General features: G+C 61.2%; 1 protein-coding gene across 1 annotated transcript in view; it reads left to right on the forward strand.

Annotated features, from left to right (window-relative positions):
- The first annotated feature begins 7,133 nt into the window (after window positions 1-7,133).
- Window positions 7,134-18,008, forward strand: part of BCORL1 (BCL6 corepressor like 1) — a 28,105-nt gene continuing 17,230 nt past the window's right edge. The window contains exons 1-2 of the mRNA XM_064159251.1: window positions 7,134-7,333; window positions 14,942-15,074. Of these exons, the coding sequence (XP_064015321.1) occupies window positions 14,989-15,074 (86 nt within the window). The 5' untranslated portion in view covers window positions 7,134-7,333; window positions 14,942-14,988. The remainder of the gene's footprint in view (window positions 7,334-14,941; window positions 15,075-18,008) is intronic.

The following is an 18,008-nucleotide window of genomic DNA, read 5'->3' on the forward strand; positions in this document are numbered from 1 at the left end:
CGCGCCAGCCACGCGTCCCTCGAGAGAGCGGCGAGCGGCTGCAGTTTGCTCTTACTGGCCTACTTTCCGGGCTACGTCAAAGCCCGGCTTACAGAGCCGGCAGCCGCGGCGAGGGCGGCCGAGCTGCTCCCGGTGCCAGCAGGGAACGATGGCTAATCCCAGCCCAGAGCTCCCACCGTGCGCAGAGCCCAGCCTGGGCAGCACCCATGGGTGACGCAGCCCGGGGGAGCTGGCAGCAGTTGCGATGGGGCTGTGCCTCTCCTGATGTGGTGCGTATGGGCTTGGTGCTGCTCCAAGGAGGTGGCACAGCCATTGGTGGTGTCCCTTAAAGCCACCCCAGAGCAGGGACCCGGCTGGGCAGAGCTGCCGGCTGAGCCCACAGAGCTGCCGGTGCAGCAGGGGTCTCCTGTACCCACTGTCCTGGGGAGCAGCAGGAGCTGAAGGACAGAAAGAGGCAGATTTTAAATCAACGAACAAAGCCTTTTGCTTTGCCTTGGGGGGGGCTGCCTGGGGTTGGGGTTTATTTTTTTTGGGGAGGGGGGTTGGGTTTGTCTGGGTTTCTTTTTTTGTGGGTTTTGTTTTTGTTTGTGTTTTCTATGCAGGCTATAAATAACCTGTGAAATATTTTGTCTGGGCTATTTCTGGGGGTGAGACCTCAGCCCTCCAGCTTCCCATGCTGCAGGATAGAAGCGTGGACATCAGGGACATCCTAGGCCCCCCAGCTGTCACTGGGGTCCTGTACCCTCGTTCAGTGGCACTGGGGACTTTGGGTGACCCTAAATATCTCTGGCCCCTATGGCATAGGAAATGCCCACGCTAGAATGGATCAGGCTGAGTCCTGGGTTGGGAAAGTATGTGAGCCACACAAACCCACCCGTGCAGCAAGGATGGGCAGGGGAGGCAGGCTTTGTGTTGGTATTTTGGGCACTGGAGAACTGCCCCCAGTTTCCTGTCCTTCCTGTGCCCATGCCAGGGATATGGGTGGCTGTGCTCTGTCCCCTGCCCCTCTAGTACCGTTTGGCCTCGGAGGTGAGTCATCTCCCTTCCATCTCTCTGCAACCAGGGATGCCCTGGGCACACCCAACCCTCCCGCCGTGGGCAGCCAGTGCCCGGCCGGCACATCCCGGCCTGCCCAGCCGCGTTTCCGTGGAGATGGCATCTCCCAAGCCCGCACAGCCTGAGCGGGAGGGTTTCCATGGAGATGCCGGATCCAGCACGGCACAACCTGAGCAGATCTCCGCCGAGATGCCGTAGCCGGGACCCTCGCACCCGCAGTGGGGCTATTCTGCGGGCACTGGGTGGTCAGGGCCTGTGGTGGCTCCCAGGGTGGCATATGGCGGCACATGGTGGCACTCAACTATTTCCCACTCCCGAGTTAAGTGGTGGGTTCTGAGATATGAGCAGCTGCCAGCTTTGAGGAGTTGCTGGGGCTGGAGCAGATGCCAGTCTTGTCACCCATCTGAGGTGGGGACCTGCTCAGGTCTCCTGGAGATGACAGGTTCCTGTCTGTCCCCAGTTACCCCGTGTGCCTCTGATGACTCTGTCCCAGCTGCCACCTTGCAGCTGCTGGGCACATTTGGGCCAGGGAAAGACGCCGGGGTCAGCAAGCAGAGAAGAGGGCACAGGAAAGGATGCCAGGATCAGCAGGCAGGGAGTGGGGCACAGAGAAGGATGCCAGGGGCACCAGGCAGGGAGGGGTCACTGCACTGGACTCCCACACTGGGAGAACAGCTCAGCCGAGTCCCAGATCAGCAGCACCCTAGGGCCGGGGATCCCTGGAAGGGCTCTGGCGAAGCCGCAGCACCGAAAGCTCCCGCGGGGCCCCAGAGGGGCAGGTCTAGGGCGGTGCCGGAGGTAAGCGGAGGCAGGACAGACAAATAGACGCAGGCAGGGTGCGTGGTCCTGGGCCGCCGCTCAGGAGCAGTCCAGGCCGTTGGCAGCGGCTGCGGAGCTCCCAGCGGATCCTCACCGAGGGGCGGCCGACGCGGAGCGGGAAGCGCCGCTGGGACAGGCTCGGTGCCCGCGGTGGACACAGAAATAATCCAACCGCCGGCGTCCTTCCCCGCCTCCGCCCCCTCCGTGCCCCGCGACCCTGCCGCCTCTGCTCCCGCCCCGACCTTCCCTCGCTGCCCCGAGCCAAGGCCGGCACCGATCTGCCGCCGCTTGTCGCCGCATCCCCCTCGGCCGTGCGGGCAACGGGTTGCGACTGGAAGCCGGGGGCGATGCCCGCGGCTGGGCACTGATGGTTGCTCTAGCCCCCGGCTCCCGGAGGCTGCAGCCCCCTCTTTCCCCCCTCCCCCCGCCCCCCCGCAGCTCGGTCGCCCCCGGGGCTTTCGGCGTCTCCCACTTGGGCCGGCGGAGGCGGTGGGCGCCGCGCTGACACCGTCTCTTTGTCTCCGGTCACAACCGGGAGCCCTCGGCGGCTCCGAAACCGGACCTGCGAGTCGGCCCTGCAGATGGACAGTAATGGAGCCGGGTGCCTTGAGAATGGGCAGTAACGGAGACGGGGAGGCTGCAGACGGACGGTAACGGAGCCGCAGGGTAGCAGGCAGGGGCAGGCCCGGTTCTGCCTGCCCCAAGCCGCTCCCCGGAGCCTCGGGAAGGGGCTGGAACTGAGCCAGGGCACCCTGCGGGGACCTCTCCCCTCCTGCCAGACTCCCGCCCCTCGCTCCTCTGGCACCCCCAGCTCTGCTCACCCGCCTCCCCTCTGTCACTGCCCGAGCTGCCAGCTTTGTCCCCAGGCACAGCAGGGTTCCTTCCCCACCCCATCCTAGTCATCCCAGTCGCCTCGCAGCCCAGGGCTTCTGCTGGGGACAGCAGAGGAGGAGGGCAGCAGACTCTCCTCAGCTGCACCCCAAGGGATGGGTCACTTCTCCACACTTCCTCATTCAGTTTCAAAAACCCCTCCGTGAGTAGGAAAATGCCAGCCCTGAGCTCCCTGTGGTGGCCCATGGGAGGTCCAAGGTGAAGCAGCCCAAAGCCTCAATCATGAAACCCCCTTTCCAACACAGAAGCAGCAGCAGTTTGGCCCCAGTGGGGCAAAATTCAACCTCTGAGATCATAAGAGATCTAGGCTCTCCAACAGGAGGTGGGACTCCATCACATGTCCCTCCACAGTCCCCGCTGCAAGCCCCTTTGGGGAGCTGAGGGAAAAGGGGTGGTACAGAACAACGGTGGGCAGCAGCCTGGCCCACTGTGTTCCCAGAAGGATTTGTGGTCTTCCTCTTGAGCAGGGAGAAGAAGGCAGCTGCTCCAGAGGAGTCATCTTTTAGCTGCACCTTCAAACATGCTCCAGAAGCATTTGCTGTCAGGACAGGGATGATCTATGGAAAGTGGGGTGACAAGGTCTGCAGTTAGAGCTGACACTTCTCATCACCAGTAAATCCCAGGTGAGATGTCTGCCCACCCTGGGTGGAGCAGCCCAGCAGCTCCTTCTTCACAGCAGAAGGAAAAGCCCCAAGAAACCCAGAGAGAGTCCACCAGAGCCTGTGTCATTGAACACCTGTCCTGAAAGGAAACCCCCTCCTTAGCCTCAGGAATGGTTTCTTGGCCACAACTCCATCTTCCCAGTTACGTTCAAGCTCTGAAGCTGGCAAATTCAGTGCAGGACCACCCTGGTGACAAGGCATTTGTGAGATGGATAGTTAAACACGGCAGAGAATCAGGGAATAGTCTAGGTTGAAGGGATCTTTAAAGCTCACCCAGTCCAACCCCCTGCAGTCAGCGGGGACATCTGCTGACATCAGAGCAGCTTGCTCAGAACTCCAAACAATCTGACCTGCAATGGTTTCAGGCATGGGGCATCATCTCCCACCTCTCTGGGCAACCTGAGCCAGGCTCACCACCCTCAATGTCAAATACTTCTTCCATCCCTCCAGACCGAATCTCCCTCTTTAAGTTTAAAACATCACTCCTTGCCCTGTCACAAAAGGCCCTGCTCAAAAGGTTGTCCCCATCACCACATCAGGTGTGAGATGTCACTTCCATCACTCCTCTCCTGGCTCTGGGAACCACGGGCCATCCCCTCTGCCACCAGCTGCTACCAGACTTGCAGGGAGAGAAGGTTCTTGAAAGGTCCTGCTGAAACAGAGACATCTGTTTGCATCTCCTGGCCCATCAGTGCATTTGGAGAGAGATGGGCAGAGAGACCAAAATGGTACCCAGAAGGAGCTGAGGTGTCCTCATGGGTGGCCAGGCAGTGAGCAGAGCATACTGTGTACCAAAACCAGCAGGAACATCAACTGCAATCCACGTCACATCTGAGACCTCCAGCACCCCCAATGGCTCAGGGGACCACAGCAGGCAGAAATCACACAGCCCTTCCATCCAGTGACTTCTCTGAGCACTTGGAGGGCACTTGGGTGCTGCCAGACCTGTGGAGATTGGCAGAGTCCTGCTGCCCAGGCAGGCAGTGAGGAGTGGAACACTAAGGCAGGGCAGCAACCAGGGGCAGCCAGCCCTCAGGAGATGCGTCCTTGGGATGGAGCCTTCAGCTTCACCCACGGCCAAACCATGGGAAGTCCCTGGCCAGTGTTCCCAGTTGTGCTTTCACAGTGCCCATCAACAGACAGCCTGTGTTGGCCTCTCTGCAGGTGAGTCCACAGCTGGTGAGATTTTAACCACGCTCCCCTGCCAGAGATGCTCCTTGTTCCCCAGACTTCCCCAGAGCATGAAGCTCAGCACCCCAGGATGTTTCAGCACCATGTTGTACACCCCTGGGAGGAAGCTGTACTCCTGTGAAGGTGCCTGACCCTTGGTGGGGTCTGGTTAGCCCAGGCAGGAGCAGAGCATGGTTAGAGGAGGCGGTGGTGGAATGGAGCATTCCCAGGTGCCACTCCTGCAGGGATGGGGTGAGGCTGGCTGCAGGGTGAGGTTGGTACTCAAACTGCCTGGTTTTAATTGCATCAGGATGCAAATAAGGCAGGTCCTGATACAGCCAGGGCCAGGCACGTGCTGGTGGCAGGCTGTGCCAGTCTGACTTCCATTGCCCCAAACAGCTCCAAGTATCAGCTGTGCCATGGGTGGGCTGCAGATGACGGGCGGAAGGTAAAGGAGGAGAAGAGTTCCCTCCTCTCAGCACGCCTGGGCTCAGTCCTTGCCCTCTGCCTTCCCCTGGCATTTCACCTCTGCAGGCACCAAACCTTGCTAAATCCACACACCCAGCACCATCCTGCCATGACCCCATGCCCTGAACTGCTCCTAGAAGACAGCCCAAAGGGACAAGGAGCTGTGTTTTACCTAAGACTGCTGTGGCCTTCCTGGACAAAATCCAGACTTTGGCCCGTTGGGAAGTGTAAGGGTTGGACCCTATGACCCCAATGGGCATCTCCAAGCCAGACCATGATTCCATGATGCCATGACTCCATGGTTCTGCATCTCTTCCCCTTCCTGAGTAGAGAGAAGATTTGCTGCTGAGGCTGCAGAGAGTACTCCTGGCACCAGCAGGTGACATCAGGGTGCAGGTGGAACCTGGCATGTGCCAGCTGTAGAGACATCATGGCCCCACCCCTGCAGGGTCCTGGACATGGCACACGCTGTGTTGGGACACACCAGGAGGAACTTTGGTATTGGATGAGCCAAATGCAGGAGAAGAAACAGAACCACTCCCTGGGGTGGGAGTCCAGGGGCTCCCCTGGCACTGACAGTGGACTTGGGGGTGGTCGTTGTACAGCACCCACCGTGCGCCCAGTCCCCCGCAGCCCTTCCAGGGGTCTTGCCCCCGTAGCGGTCCCGCATTTCCAGCGCAGCCCCTGGCCCCCGCCTCCAGTGCCAAGCCCCCTCCCGGTTTGCCGGAGGCCTCCCTCCCGTCCTCGTTCGGTGGCACCGCGACCTCTGTGCCAGCTCGTCCCAGGCAGGACGGGCCCTGCCTCGCCCCGCTGACGGGACAAGCCCATGCTGCAGGTCTCCCCCCGCAGACTCCCGGGACGGAGCGGGGGCCGTGCCGGGGGCAGCAGCCGTGCCAGGCAGCGGGGCAGAGGCGAGGGCAGCGGGGCGGTGCCTGCGCTGGGATCGGGCAGGGCCGGGCAGCCTTGGGCGGCGTGGCAGGGCCGGGGCACCGGGAATCGGTCGCGGCCACAGGCCGGACCGGGGACAGGCGGCGGAGACGGCAGTCCCCAGGCCCGGTGCGCAGCCCGCTATCGGCACAGCTCCGAGCCGGGAGAGGCTGTCAGTCGCCGGGGCGGTGCGGGGCGGGCCCGGTGAGGCGGCCGGGCCGGAGCAGGCCGGGGGCGAGGCCGGGCAACAGCTGGGGCCGCCCCGCTTCGGGCACGGCAGAGGTGGGGTTGCGGTGGCCGCCGGGCCTGCGGGGCCCGGTACCGCAGGCGGGGACCGGTGAGAAACTTCCAGCCACCGAGCCCAGCCGTGCTGTGCTGTGCAGTATCGTGCCGAGTCAAGCTGTGCCGTACCGAGCCGTGCCCCGCATGGCGCGGAGGAAGCGCATTGACCCCCGCCCGGGACTGCCCCCGCCCCGCAGCGCTGCCCCACCCGGCGGGGCACGGGGCACCGGGTCCTGGACTTGGGGGGGGATGGTTTGTACACCCAGCGCCATCGCGGCCCCGCGCCCACCTCGACCGGGCAGGCGGCACCGTGCCCGCTACACCGGCACGGCGGGTCTATGAGCCTGGGGGTAGAGCGGGGCTGCGGGCACGGGGGCTGCGGGCTCCGCGCTCGCTGCCCGTCCAGCGCTGCCTGCTGCCCAGCCGCTGTGTCCGGGCGTGGAGAGAGCGAGCGAGCGCCCGCCCCCGCCTTCCTTCTCCATCCTCCTCCCCGCGGTGCGGAGCCAGCGCCTCTCCCCGGTGCGGGCTCTGGTGCCCCGGCGCGGGGTCGGTGTGTATGTGTGTATGTGCGTGGGGCTCCCCCCGCTCCGCTGCACGCCGAGCCGAGCCTAGCCGCGCCGCGCCGTCCGCCGGAGCCGTGCGGCCCCTCCCCGGGCGGGAGCGGCCTCCCCCCCCGCACCCCCTCCCGCGGGCTGTGCCGGGCGCGGAACCCCCTCCCTCCCGTTCCCTCCCCGTTCGCTCGTTCCCTCTCCGGACTCGGCTGGCTCCGCACGGCCCCCCCGCGCGGGCAGGGCTCCCGCACGGCACGCCGGGAGCCGCAGTCCCCGGGGCCGGTCGCGAACGGCCGGTCCGTCGTTACCGGACTACAGCTCCCGTCAGCCGCCGCGGCGGCGGCTCGCTCTCGCCCTCACACTCCGGCTGCCGCTGCCAGTGTCTCCGCCGCCGCCACCGCCGCCGAACCGCCGCTCGCAGCGCCCAGGGTCCGACTCGCCACCCCGGGCAGGGGGGCCCGCCTCAGCCCGCCGCCCCCGCCGCCGCCCGCACGGCTCGGGAAGCAGGTGCGTGTCCGCCGGGTCCCCCCGTGATCCTCACACACACAACCTCTCGTCCTCCGCCCCACCGACCCGCAACCGGACGCCCGGCCCCCGCTGCTCGGGCACCCCGGGCCCGCGCGGCTCCGCACCCACCGGCGGGGCAGGGGGGTTAGGGGGGAAGGTGGACGGGAACGGGCGGCTCGACACCCCCCCACCCCCCCGCCTGGACGGGGTCTCCATGGAAACGGTCCCGGGACACCCCCGGGGATGGTGGCGCGGGGGGGGGGTCGGGAGAGCAGCGTCCTGCGATGGGACAGCGGCGGGGCCGGCAGCCACTGACAGCGCCGAGCCGGCGGAACGGGCAAGCGGACGGCGGGCTCCGTTCCCTGCCCCGCGACGGCGCGGCGTGCCTGCTGCCCTTCCTGGCGCGGCGGCGGCTCCGGCACCGGCACTGGTGGCACCTGCCGCTCCCCGGGGCGGTGCGGGGGGTCCCGGGGCGGCGTGGTGAGGCGGGGCGGGGCGGCGGCCGACAGCAGCGGGACTCCCCGGGACTCGCGGAGTTTAGCGGTGTGGCCCGAGCCTTGCCCCTGCGGGGCCGGCTGTCCCCGGCCGCACCGGCAGCGGCAGCAGCAGCAGCAGCAGCGCCGGGCGATGGCGGAAGAGCCCTCCCCGGGGGCAGCGCGGCCGCCGCCGTCGCCACCTCCATGTTCGGGGCTGCCCCGGTGTGGCAGCGTGGGGGCCACGGGACGAGTGGCAGCAGCAGCTCCGTTAGGGAGCGGCCCCGGGGGCAACTGTTGAGCGGGGGTGGGCACCGGGGCCGGGTGGGGGTGCTGCGGGAACCGGCACCGCGGGGCCTGGCCCCGGGGAGGGCTGCGGGGCGGCGGGGTGAGGCACCAGAGCGGCGTGTCCCGGAGTGTGTGTGGGGGAGCCCGGCCCTGCCCTGCCCAGCTCGGCTGCGGTGGTCGGAGCTCGGGGAGCTGGACGTGCAGCTGCGAGGGGGCTCGGGCAGGGGAACTCCCCTATTCCCTGGCGGTCCCAGCCTCGGAATCGGCCCGGGCCGCTCCGAGCCTATGGCGGAGTCGGTGGGGGGGCCGCCGGAACCCCCCACCCCGGTAGTGCCCGCGGTGGTGGTCGGGCAGCGGCGGGACCGGACGGGAGGCGGAGGAGGAGGCGGATCCTGCTACCCGCACCGGGGAGGAAACCAAAACTCCTTCGGTGCAGCCTCGATGCTCAGAGGGTTCCTCGCTAGCTGCCGGCGAGCCGCGGCGGAGCCTTCATCCTGGCGAGAGCACAGCCAACCGAGAACGGCACCGGGAGAAGGGCTGCCAGGCTCTAAGGAAGGGGACACGAGTTCCTGCTCCTGGTCGAGCACCGCTCACTGTGCCCCCCTCTCCCCCCTCGGCCCTGCCGGCTCTGGGAGATCTTGGCGAGGGCCGAGCGGGTGCCCCTTGTGCCCCTCGCAGCCCGGGTGGGTGTTCTGGCTGTACCCTCCCCGCCCTGACTTGAGCATCGCTTGGCTCTGGCCGATTCCGGGGTCAGATGCCGTTTGCCTGGTGCCTGTCGAGGGCCTGTCGCTGTCACCGGCGTCTAGGGAGGTGTTTGGGGAGGGTTTCAGGGACCAGGCTTGGCCTTCAGGGGAGGACTGCCCTTGCGGAGCTGGGCTGTGCCCTGCCAGCGGTGCTCTGGGGCAGAGGGTGCCATGTGCTTGTCGCAGCGTTTTGAGCAATGGGCACCTTACCAGACACTACGTTTTTTACCCTTTCCCACCTTTAGTGGCTCCTTTTTCACTCCTTAAAGATAGGTGACAGTGGCTTCCGTGGGTACAGCCTGCCTGACTGGTGAGCAGAGGTTTAGGGACACCCAGCACCTGTCCCCTCCATCTGATTATTAAATTACGGGTACCTATTCTGCACCAAACTTCTTTCTCCCCCCCCCCCCCCCGCCCCAAAACGGGGCTGGATTTCCCCTGATTCCCTGCCAGCCCACCGAGCACTGCGGTGTTACTGTGGCTTTAAATCAGCTTAAGCAAATGCGCGGAGGCAAAGCCAGGCTCGGCAGCGGCAGCGGCAGGGCTGCGGTGCCGGCAGCGGGGCACCCAGACCCAGCTTAGGTGGCATCACCCTCTGCAGGGCTCTTTTGCTGGCCTGGCATGGCCCTGCTGGGTTTTCAGCCAGCCTGCTTGATCCTGGCCAGTTCTGCTAGTTTCTGACCTCTGCCTGAGCAGTAACACGAGATAAACTGTTTCCATTTTTTTCTCCCCCCGTTTTCTACTCGAATTTTCCCTCTCCCTGCCCATCCTGCCTGCTGTGAGTGCTCCAAGAGGGCCATCCTGATATTCTAAGCTGAATTTTTTTATTCCGATTTTTTTTTTGTGAGCTTTTTTTTTTTTTTTTTTTGCCTTAAAGGGGTTTTTGTGGAGCAGTGCTCAGAGCCAAACCTCTACTAGGGCACCTCAGGTGATTCAGCCTTGGCACCCACTCTGGACCTCTGCACCTCAAATGGACGCCCGACAGCCACAGAGAGCAACAAATATAATTTCTTGCCTGTGTTACTAATGGCAACGAAGATTAAAGTGAACAAACTCTCACAGGCAAAGGAGCCCACTCCTCCTGGCACAAACTGTGTCCTCTTGGCCCAGCCCAGCCCTGCTGAGGAGCCACCGGGCACGTGCCACTGCGTGCCGCTGCCATCGAGGTCACCAGGGTGCAGGATGCGCTCTCAGTCCCACTTGGCTTCCCAGCATCCGACCTACATTTAGATTTCGTGGCCACCCCAGGGGGAACCCCTCCTGTCTTCGAGGTCTGGCTGCTCTCTGGCAGTGGAGGTTACAGTGATGTCTGCATCAGGGGTGTTTCCAGGATCAAAGTGCTTTGCCCTGGCCTGCTGTAATGCTCCTGGCCCAAGAAGCCATGTGGCACCTCAGAGGCAAGCAGCCACCTCCTCTGTATCTCCTGCCACACAGGGATGCCCTGGGCTTTCTCCTTCCTGATGCCCTAGGGCTGGGAAGTCTCCCTGTCCTTCCTCCCTGCCATGGGCCCACTTCAGGTGGCAGTTGGAAATGGAAGGAGGCACCGTTTTGCTGTGTCTGTTAAGGCTCTGGAGCCCAACTGGGTCCATAGCTTTGTTGACATGCCCCATGGTGGGATTTTCACCAAGGAGATCCACACTGAGATCTCTGGAACTGACCAGCACTGCTGTTTGCCACATCTGAACCCTGGTGCTGGTGCACGATGCTGCTTGTTGGGCCTTTGGCCAATGTTCTTCTGCCTCTGCCAGGGATGAGAACCCCGCAGAGGGAATCCTCTTGCCAAGGGGGGTTTCAGGATGGTGGCTGCTGGTGTTTTGGTGCCTATCACCTCGTGCCTGCCCAGGCAGGATGTCCTGAGGCAGTGATGGTCTGTTAGTGTGTAGCTGTCATGCTGGGATAGGGGAGAGGAACGGTGATTGTCTTGAGATCTAAGCTGGTTTAGTAATTGGAGGTGTGCAGAGCAGGAAAACACCCGAGAAGTTTCTTGGGAGTCAAGGCAGCATGATCCTAAAGTGGAATGTAATTGCTTTGTGAAGAAGTGGCTGGCACAAGTGGTCTCTTTCTGTACCACTTCAAGCCTCTTTTCTGTACCTGTGGGTCTGGGGCTCCCTAGCAGTGCAGTGGAGGTGATCAGCTGGAGAAGGTTGTGGCTTTAGCTGACCTGACCAAAGCAGGTCAGACCAGGTGGCACCAGAAACATGACATCTCTTAGGGCAAACATCCACAATCCTAAACCCTCTGATTAAAAGAAACCACTTACCTGTGGCTGCAAACTTGGTGGCATCCCAGAGAACATTCATGATGTATTTGCCAGAAGAAGCAGCAGCTGAGCATTAGGTTGGGTCAGGGAGCTCTAATTTGACTCTTAATTGGGAAGAGGAGTGGGTTTTAGTGGAATAGCTTCCAAAACTTCATAGCTCCTGTGCTCCTCTGCTGCATCAGTGCTGGGGTGGAAGGTGTGAGAGGCAGAGTTGAAGTGGAAAACTGCAGCTGGAGTATTAAGTCTCATCTTGAGCAAGTTGAGTTGGAATCCCACTGAATTAAGTTAGGATCCCAGGATCCCACTGAAGTTAGGATCCCACTCAATTGAGTTAGGATCCTGTTGAGTTAGGATTCCTGAGAGCCAGGGAGCAGGAGGGGGTTTAACAGGGGTCAATGCGGAGGTGACTTGGGCTTGATGCTGTTGTGCTGTGAGAGAGCAATGGGTAAAAGCAGCAGCAGCCTGTCCTGCCACCCTCCTCTTGGCTCATGTGGAAGTAATGGTTGCTGTTGGGGTTTGTGTGCACAGAGGGATTTGTCTGGAGAGAATTATTAGAGAATAACCACTCCTGAAGAGCTCCATGTCAGGAAACTTGTTTCCATCAGCTACATTTCAGAAGAGACAGTAATTTCTTGACTTAATCCAAGGGAACTTCCATGTGTAGCTACGTCATTGCTAACCTGAGTGAAAACCTAGTTGTACTGCAGGGGAAAACATCTTCTGCTTGGCTTTTCTCAGTCTGCTTTGCACAGCAGCATCCTCTCTTTTTGCAGACGATAGGAAGATTTGCCTTAATCAACAACGACAACAGCAACAACAACAAAAGCCCTTTCTTTTAACTCACCACATTGGCTTCATTGCAAATCTCTCTTGCTTCTGGAGGTGAACATGCTTGGCACCTTTCCCATGTCGCTTGAGAGGTGAAGGAGCTTCACTACCATAACCATGAGCTTCTCCACCACGCTGGAGGCTGTGGTGGTGATGTTCTTCTCCTAAAGGAGTTTTCTTTGGAGTTAATTGGAATTGGCTGGGCACCTAGTTAGCTAAAACAAAATAAGGCTGTGGTTTCATACACACTCCTTTGGCAGACTTGGTGGATTAAGCTGATTCTGTGCCAGGCTGTGCCCTCTCTGCCTCTTGGTGAACCTACTTGAGGAGTCAGGATGGGTTAAAACTCAGCCAGGGATAAAAAAAAACGACCACCCCCAAAAAAATGGGGTTTAAGCAGAGATCAGCTCCCTAGTCAAGTTTACTGGGACATCATACAGTTGAAGAGGTGAGGGGAGAGAAGGGCTTCAGCATGAAACCATGCCCTAGTTGTGTTCTCCAAGGGGCTTGTACAAGTTTAATTACATCCCTGCAAAGTGGCTTCATGCTGCACCAGTGTAGACAGGAGATGTGCTTGGCATCCTCACACTGGCCCTGCTGCAGGTGGGCTTGGGGCTGGGGAGGTGTGGTTGCTCTCTCCACCTCCACGTTGCAGCGAGAGCCTCCTTAACTTACTGTGCCACTCCTTAAATTCTCCATAAACTTACTGGGCCACTTCTTCCTAGGGATGCTGCTCCTTCACTCTGGTTTGTGCTTGAAACCACATCTGTTGTCTTTCTCCCCTTCTCTAAGTTGAAGTTGTGATTCTTTTCCTCTCCTCTCCTTCGTTCCCTGTGAACTGCCTGTCTGGCATGTGTCCCATGTTGTCAGTGGAGGAGAGAGGCCAAGAACTGGTGAAACAGTGTCTATCTGTTGCTGTGCCCTTCTGGCTCTCTCCTCGTGGCTGCTGTGCCACCTCTCTTGACCGGCTCTCGCTCGGGTACTAAGCTGTGCTGCTTCTCCCAGCCTCTCCTGCATCCTGCTATCGCTTGTCCCTTGCCAGCCCCATTCTGGGGTCACGCTGGCTCTGTGCTCCTTTGAGACTCCAGCTTGTCTCCAGCTCCTGTGCCACATTGTGCAGCCCTACGTGTCCCCATCCCCTGGGGCACAGAAAGGCCCTTGTGATTCCATCCTGACACATCTGTCCTGCCACTGTGCTCGGGGGCAGAACCTTTCTCCTCCCCTTCTTTCAGTTTGGCCTAAGATGGTGAAATCCCCGCAGATTGTTTGTTCCCCTATTTCCTTTATGTTGCATTTCTCTCCAAGCATCGAAAGACTCCTCCCCTTCCTGCTCCAAGCCACCTCTCGTTCTCTTTGGGTCCGACCCTGCTCTCTGCTTTGGCATCTGCCCGGCTGCCCCAGCACCGTGCCATCTTTCTGCCGTCTTCTGTGCCTTGCAGCAGGTTTCCCCCCCTTGCCCTGCCCTCTGTTTCCGTGCTCTGTTTGCTCGCTCATGTGCTCGTCAGTACAGTGACTCTGTCACTTCTGTTTTGAGAGCAAGCCACCTTGCCCTGCTTCTCCCACGTGCTTGGCCCTTCTCCTCTGTCTGGACGATTCACAGAGTCACAGAACGGTTTGGGTTGGAAGGGACTTTAAAGATCGTCTACTTCCACACCCCCACCCCGCCCCCAGCCACGGGCAGGGACATCTTCCACTAGAGCAGATTGCTCAAGGCCTCATCCAACTTGGCCTTGAACACCTCCAGGGATAGGGCATCCACGACTTCCCTCGGCAGGCTGTTTCGGTGTCTCACCACTGGCTCTTCTGGGCTGAGGATACCCAGTGGCAGCCTCTCTCTGAGCACTCACTCAGTTCCATGCCTTGACCCCTGAGAGCTGCCGGCCAGCAGATCACAGCACGTCTCCTTCCAGCCCAAACAGGTGGTGCAAGCTGCTTTTTGTCCCGCTCAGAGCTCGTGTCTCTAGGAGTTTGTCAGGGAAAGGAAAACCGAGGGAGATTTGGGATCACGTGTGGCGCTCAGCTCCTTCCCACTCTCATCCGCTGCACCGCTGCCGTCCTTCTGCGCAGGCTTTCCCTCCGGGTGCTCAGCGTTCCTCTGGGCCAGGAGCCTTTTTGATGTCACCTCTGCCTCGTGCAGTCAGTCCTGCTTGGTTCGGCTCCACTTGTTGGCAGAGTAGATCCTCTCTTCCTTCCCTGCTTTTTTTCCCTGACACGACTGGAGCAGCAAAGCTGCCTTAATGCTCCAGCAGCCAGCACTGCTCGATTGGCTGCAACCTTCTCCCTCGAAAGCTCCACCCAGCCGACGGTGCATCTTGGATGCTCATGAATCCCTGGATTCCCTCATGTTTTCCACCCATAACTCCTCTCCATACCAGCACCTTCCTGCCAGAACGAGGGGTAATCACTGTTGGCAAAGCTCTGCACCCCTCCAGCATTCCTCAGCTGCCTCCTTGTTTGAGGCTTTTCCCCCTGAACGCGCAGTGTGTTGATTAAGAAGCCTCGAGGATGTAAGCACTTTAACAGACCATCATCTGGAGATAGTCTAAAGAGTCTTCTTCTCTGGAGACTTTCAAGATCCATCTGGATGCATTCCTGTGCAACCTGCCCTAGGTAATCCTACTCTGGCAGGGGGTTGGACTCTGATCTCTGGAGGTCCCTTCCAACCCCCATCATTCTATGATTGTATGATCTGGGGTGAAGCTTGGGCTGGTGGCTTGCTGTCTGGTGCTGGAGGTACCTCTGGAGACAGAAGAGCAGAGGAGTCTTTTGAAGGATGAGTGTGTGTGAAGACAACCATGTGAAACTCTTGGGGTAGCCCAAGAGAGGCTTTCTGGCACTAAGGTTGTGTCACAGGAAGATGAGTAGACTCTGGCTTCTGTCCCAAGGCTCTGCTGATTTCCTCCAGCCCTCTTCTAGACCCAACCTGTGGCATCTCAGGTGTTGTACGTTGTTAGCCTGGCACGGATGACTCTGAAGTGTCCCTGAGAGGGTTCCTGACCCTGTTTTTCTGTTGCAGGCAGAGCGGCCCCTCAAGCCCCAGCAGGTTGGTGAGGAGCAGCTGTCATGATCTCTACAGCACCTCTCTATAGCGGGGTGCACAACTGGACCAGCACAGAGCGGATTCGCATGTGTGGCCTCAACGAGGAGAGGTGAGGTGCGTGGGTGGCGTGCGGGGCAGGAGGAAGGGAGGTTGGGCTTGGGAAGGCCATGGGCAGGAGCTGGCTGGCTCAACCTCTTCTTACTAGGGGTGTCAGACTGAAGTGTGAGAGCTGCAGCAAGGGGATGGGTGTCTGGTTGAATGGTGGCATTCTGTGATGGTCCTCACATTGCAAGCTCCAAGGAGGTCCCACAGGCAAAGCATACTGGAGATCTCTGCAGAGGAACCATATGAGCAGTGCTGTCTCCACAAGTCGTGTTGTCTCCACGAGTGAGAGAGGCTGAGGTGTCTGCACCTGCTGTCTGCTTCCCCAGACCTGTGCTCTTAACTGCCAGGGGAGGAAAGGAGTGAACCAAGCTGCTACAGAGAGCTTTGGGTGACCCAGGAAGGGTTAGTGCAGCCCAAATGATTAGACAGCAGAGTTGTGACATGCCACCAAATAGGAGCTTAGGGAGGATTAGTGGCTGGGAGGCAAAATCGATCAGGACGAGTCCCTGGCTTGCCTTGTGGCTTCACTTGGCCCTTTCGTTCTAGCATCTCTGGGCTCTGCTTTATGAAGCTGATCAGTTGGTGGCTTCTTTGAGCTTGCTGTATTGTTGTAGCTGGAATCAGAAGAGTTGTATGGGCGGTGTATGCCTGTCAATCCTGGCTGTGGGTCTTGAGGCTGTTGGTGTGAGTCCTCTGAGGGCTTGGCAGGAGAGTGGTGGGACAGAAAAGAGCTGGGACTCTGGATCTGTTATTCCTGACCGTGGGTGTCAAGGCTGTTGGTGGCAGGACCTCTGGGGACCCCTTAAGGGAATGGCGGGATGGGAAAGAGCTCGGTCTGTGCATCTGTCATTCCTGTCTGCGGGTGTGGAGGCTGTTGGCAACGAGACCTCTGACGACCTGTCAGGAGAGCAAGGACGGCGAAGAGCCTGGGCGCTGGCTCGGGGCAAAGGCAGGCAGAGCTCATCTGCAGCCCTCAGCAGCCTCTCGCCCGCCGTGTGTCCCTCAGATAAGGGCTGGGGATGGCGCTGCCCTCAGCCCTCCGCCTCTCCGCAGCCGCTCGCAGCTACTCCTTCCCAACGAACCCCGGAGTTTGGGCCGGCTGAGCAAGGCGGCCAAACCGGGTAGGCTGCGGGCCGTGGGGGCGGCGGGCATGGGGCTGTCCCCGTCCTCTGCACGGGCTGCGTGTCATGGGCTGGGCGCCACGGGCTGTGGAGGAGCCCAGGACCTCGGGGCCAGGCTCGTAGGCGGACAGGCCGCACGGCCGCGGCCGGGGCTGGCCCAGGGTTTGGCCCGGCAGCTGACACGGCCTGGGCTTGGCCGCGGCGGCGACGAGGCAGGTCCGGTAGTGGGGCCGGAGAATGGCCGGGGCTGGGCTGGGCCGGGGCGGGGCCGGGAAAGGATTGGGGTCGGGGCGGGGCTGGGGAAGGACCGGGGCAGGACCAGGACCGGGGGCGGGGCGGGGCCGCGGCAGGACCGGGACAGAACCGGGCCGGGGGCCGTGGCAGGACCGGGGGCGGGCAGTTCCGTTCCCCGCTGTCCGGATCCCAGCCGTCGCTCGCCGCGGTGCCGCCGGCAGCCGCCAGCGTTTTGGCGCCGCCTGGCGTCCCGCTGCTGCGCTGCCCGGCGGTGTGCGCCCGAGCCCCGGCCCCGCAGTACGGCTCCGCGGGGACCAGGCTCCGCCACCCCCGCTACCTTTGTCCCCTCCGGCACCCTTCGTCACCTTTCGTCCCCGCAAAGCTCTCCCCCCGCCGCGGGGCTGGGCACCGGGTGCCTGCCGCGGCTGGGGTTACCAGGGCGCTGCTCCCTGAGCCCCGGCGGCCTCGGCTCGCATCTCAGCCGTCTCCCGTCCCCCCGCTACCGGCCCTGCACGTCCTGCTGGGGCCGGGATGGTTTGGAGGAGTCCTGCCAAAGTGCCGGGGGGGGGACCAGAGGGCTGGAGGCTCCGGAAGGGACTAGGTGGCTCGGAGTGAGGTCCCGGTGCTAGGAACACGGAGCTCCAGGAGGAGCCTGGCTCACGCCGCGGGTGTCGGGCTGTGGGGGCGGCCCGGGAGGCGAGGAGGAGGTCCTGGAATACTGTGTTAGCAGCAGCAACCAGACTCGAGCATTGCTATCCCGTAGCCAGCAGCTAATCTGGATGAGCCTTAAAGACCGGAGACCCTCCACCGGGTGCAGACCACGGGCAGGAGGGTGCTGGGTGAGGGCACCGGACACACAGGCACCGTCTGGTCCGATCTCGTAGGTCATCAGGACAGACCTCACTGTGCCACATTTCCACGGAGTTCAAACTCCTGCTCCTCAGTTCAGATTTCCCTCTCCTTGCCTTCCAAGGAGAAAGGGTCACAAGCGTGCAGAGCATTGCAGGCAGCCGCTGCTGCCAGCACGGACAGCTGGAGCCTGAGGCGCTTTGGTGTTAAGTGGCATCTCCACCTGAGGCTGGAGGAGAGCAGGGCTGGGAAGTCAGAAGCAGGGAGTGAGTATGGATGGGAGATGGAGGAGGAAGAATCCCAGACTGGTTTGGGACTTTCAAAGCTCATCTAGTCCAATCTCCTACAGTCATCAGGGGCATCTGCAACCAGAACAGGTTGCTCAGAGCCCCAGACAACCTGACCTGCGATGGTGCCAGGCATGGGCCATCTCACACCTCTCTGGGCAACCTGGGCCAGGCTCTCATCATCCTCGGGGTCAAACATTTTTCGCTTCTCTGCAGTCTGAATCTCCCTGTTTGAGCTCAAACCATCACCCCCTGTCATATCACAACAGGCCCTGCTGCTGTTGCCAGCTTTCTGATCTGCCCCTTAAAGTCCTGAAAGGCCACCAGAGGTCTTTCTGCAGCCTTCTCTTTTACAGTCTGACCAATACTAATTTTCTCAGCCTGTCCTCACAGCAGAGGGGTTCTACTTTCTTTGACATTTTTGTGTCCTCCTCTGGACCCTCTCAA

The sequence above is a fragment of the Pogoniulus pusillus genome, chromosome 19, assembly GCF_015220805.1.
Source record: "Pogoniulus pusillus isolate bPogPus1 chromosome 19, bPogPus1.pri, whole genome shotgun sequence".
Lineage (NCBI taxonomy): Eukaryota > Metazoa > Chordata > Aves > Piciformes > Lybiidae > Pogoniulus > Pogoniulus pusillus.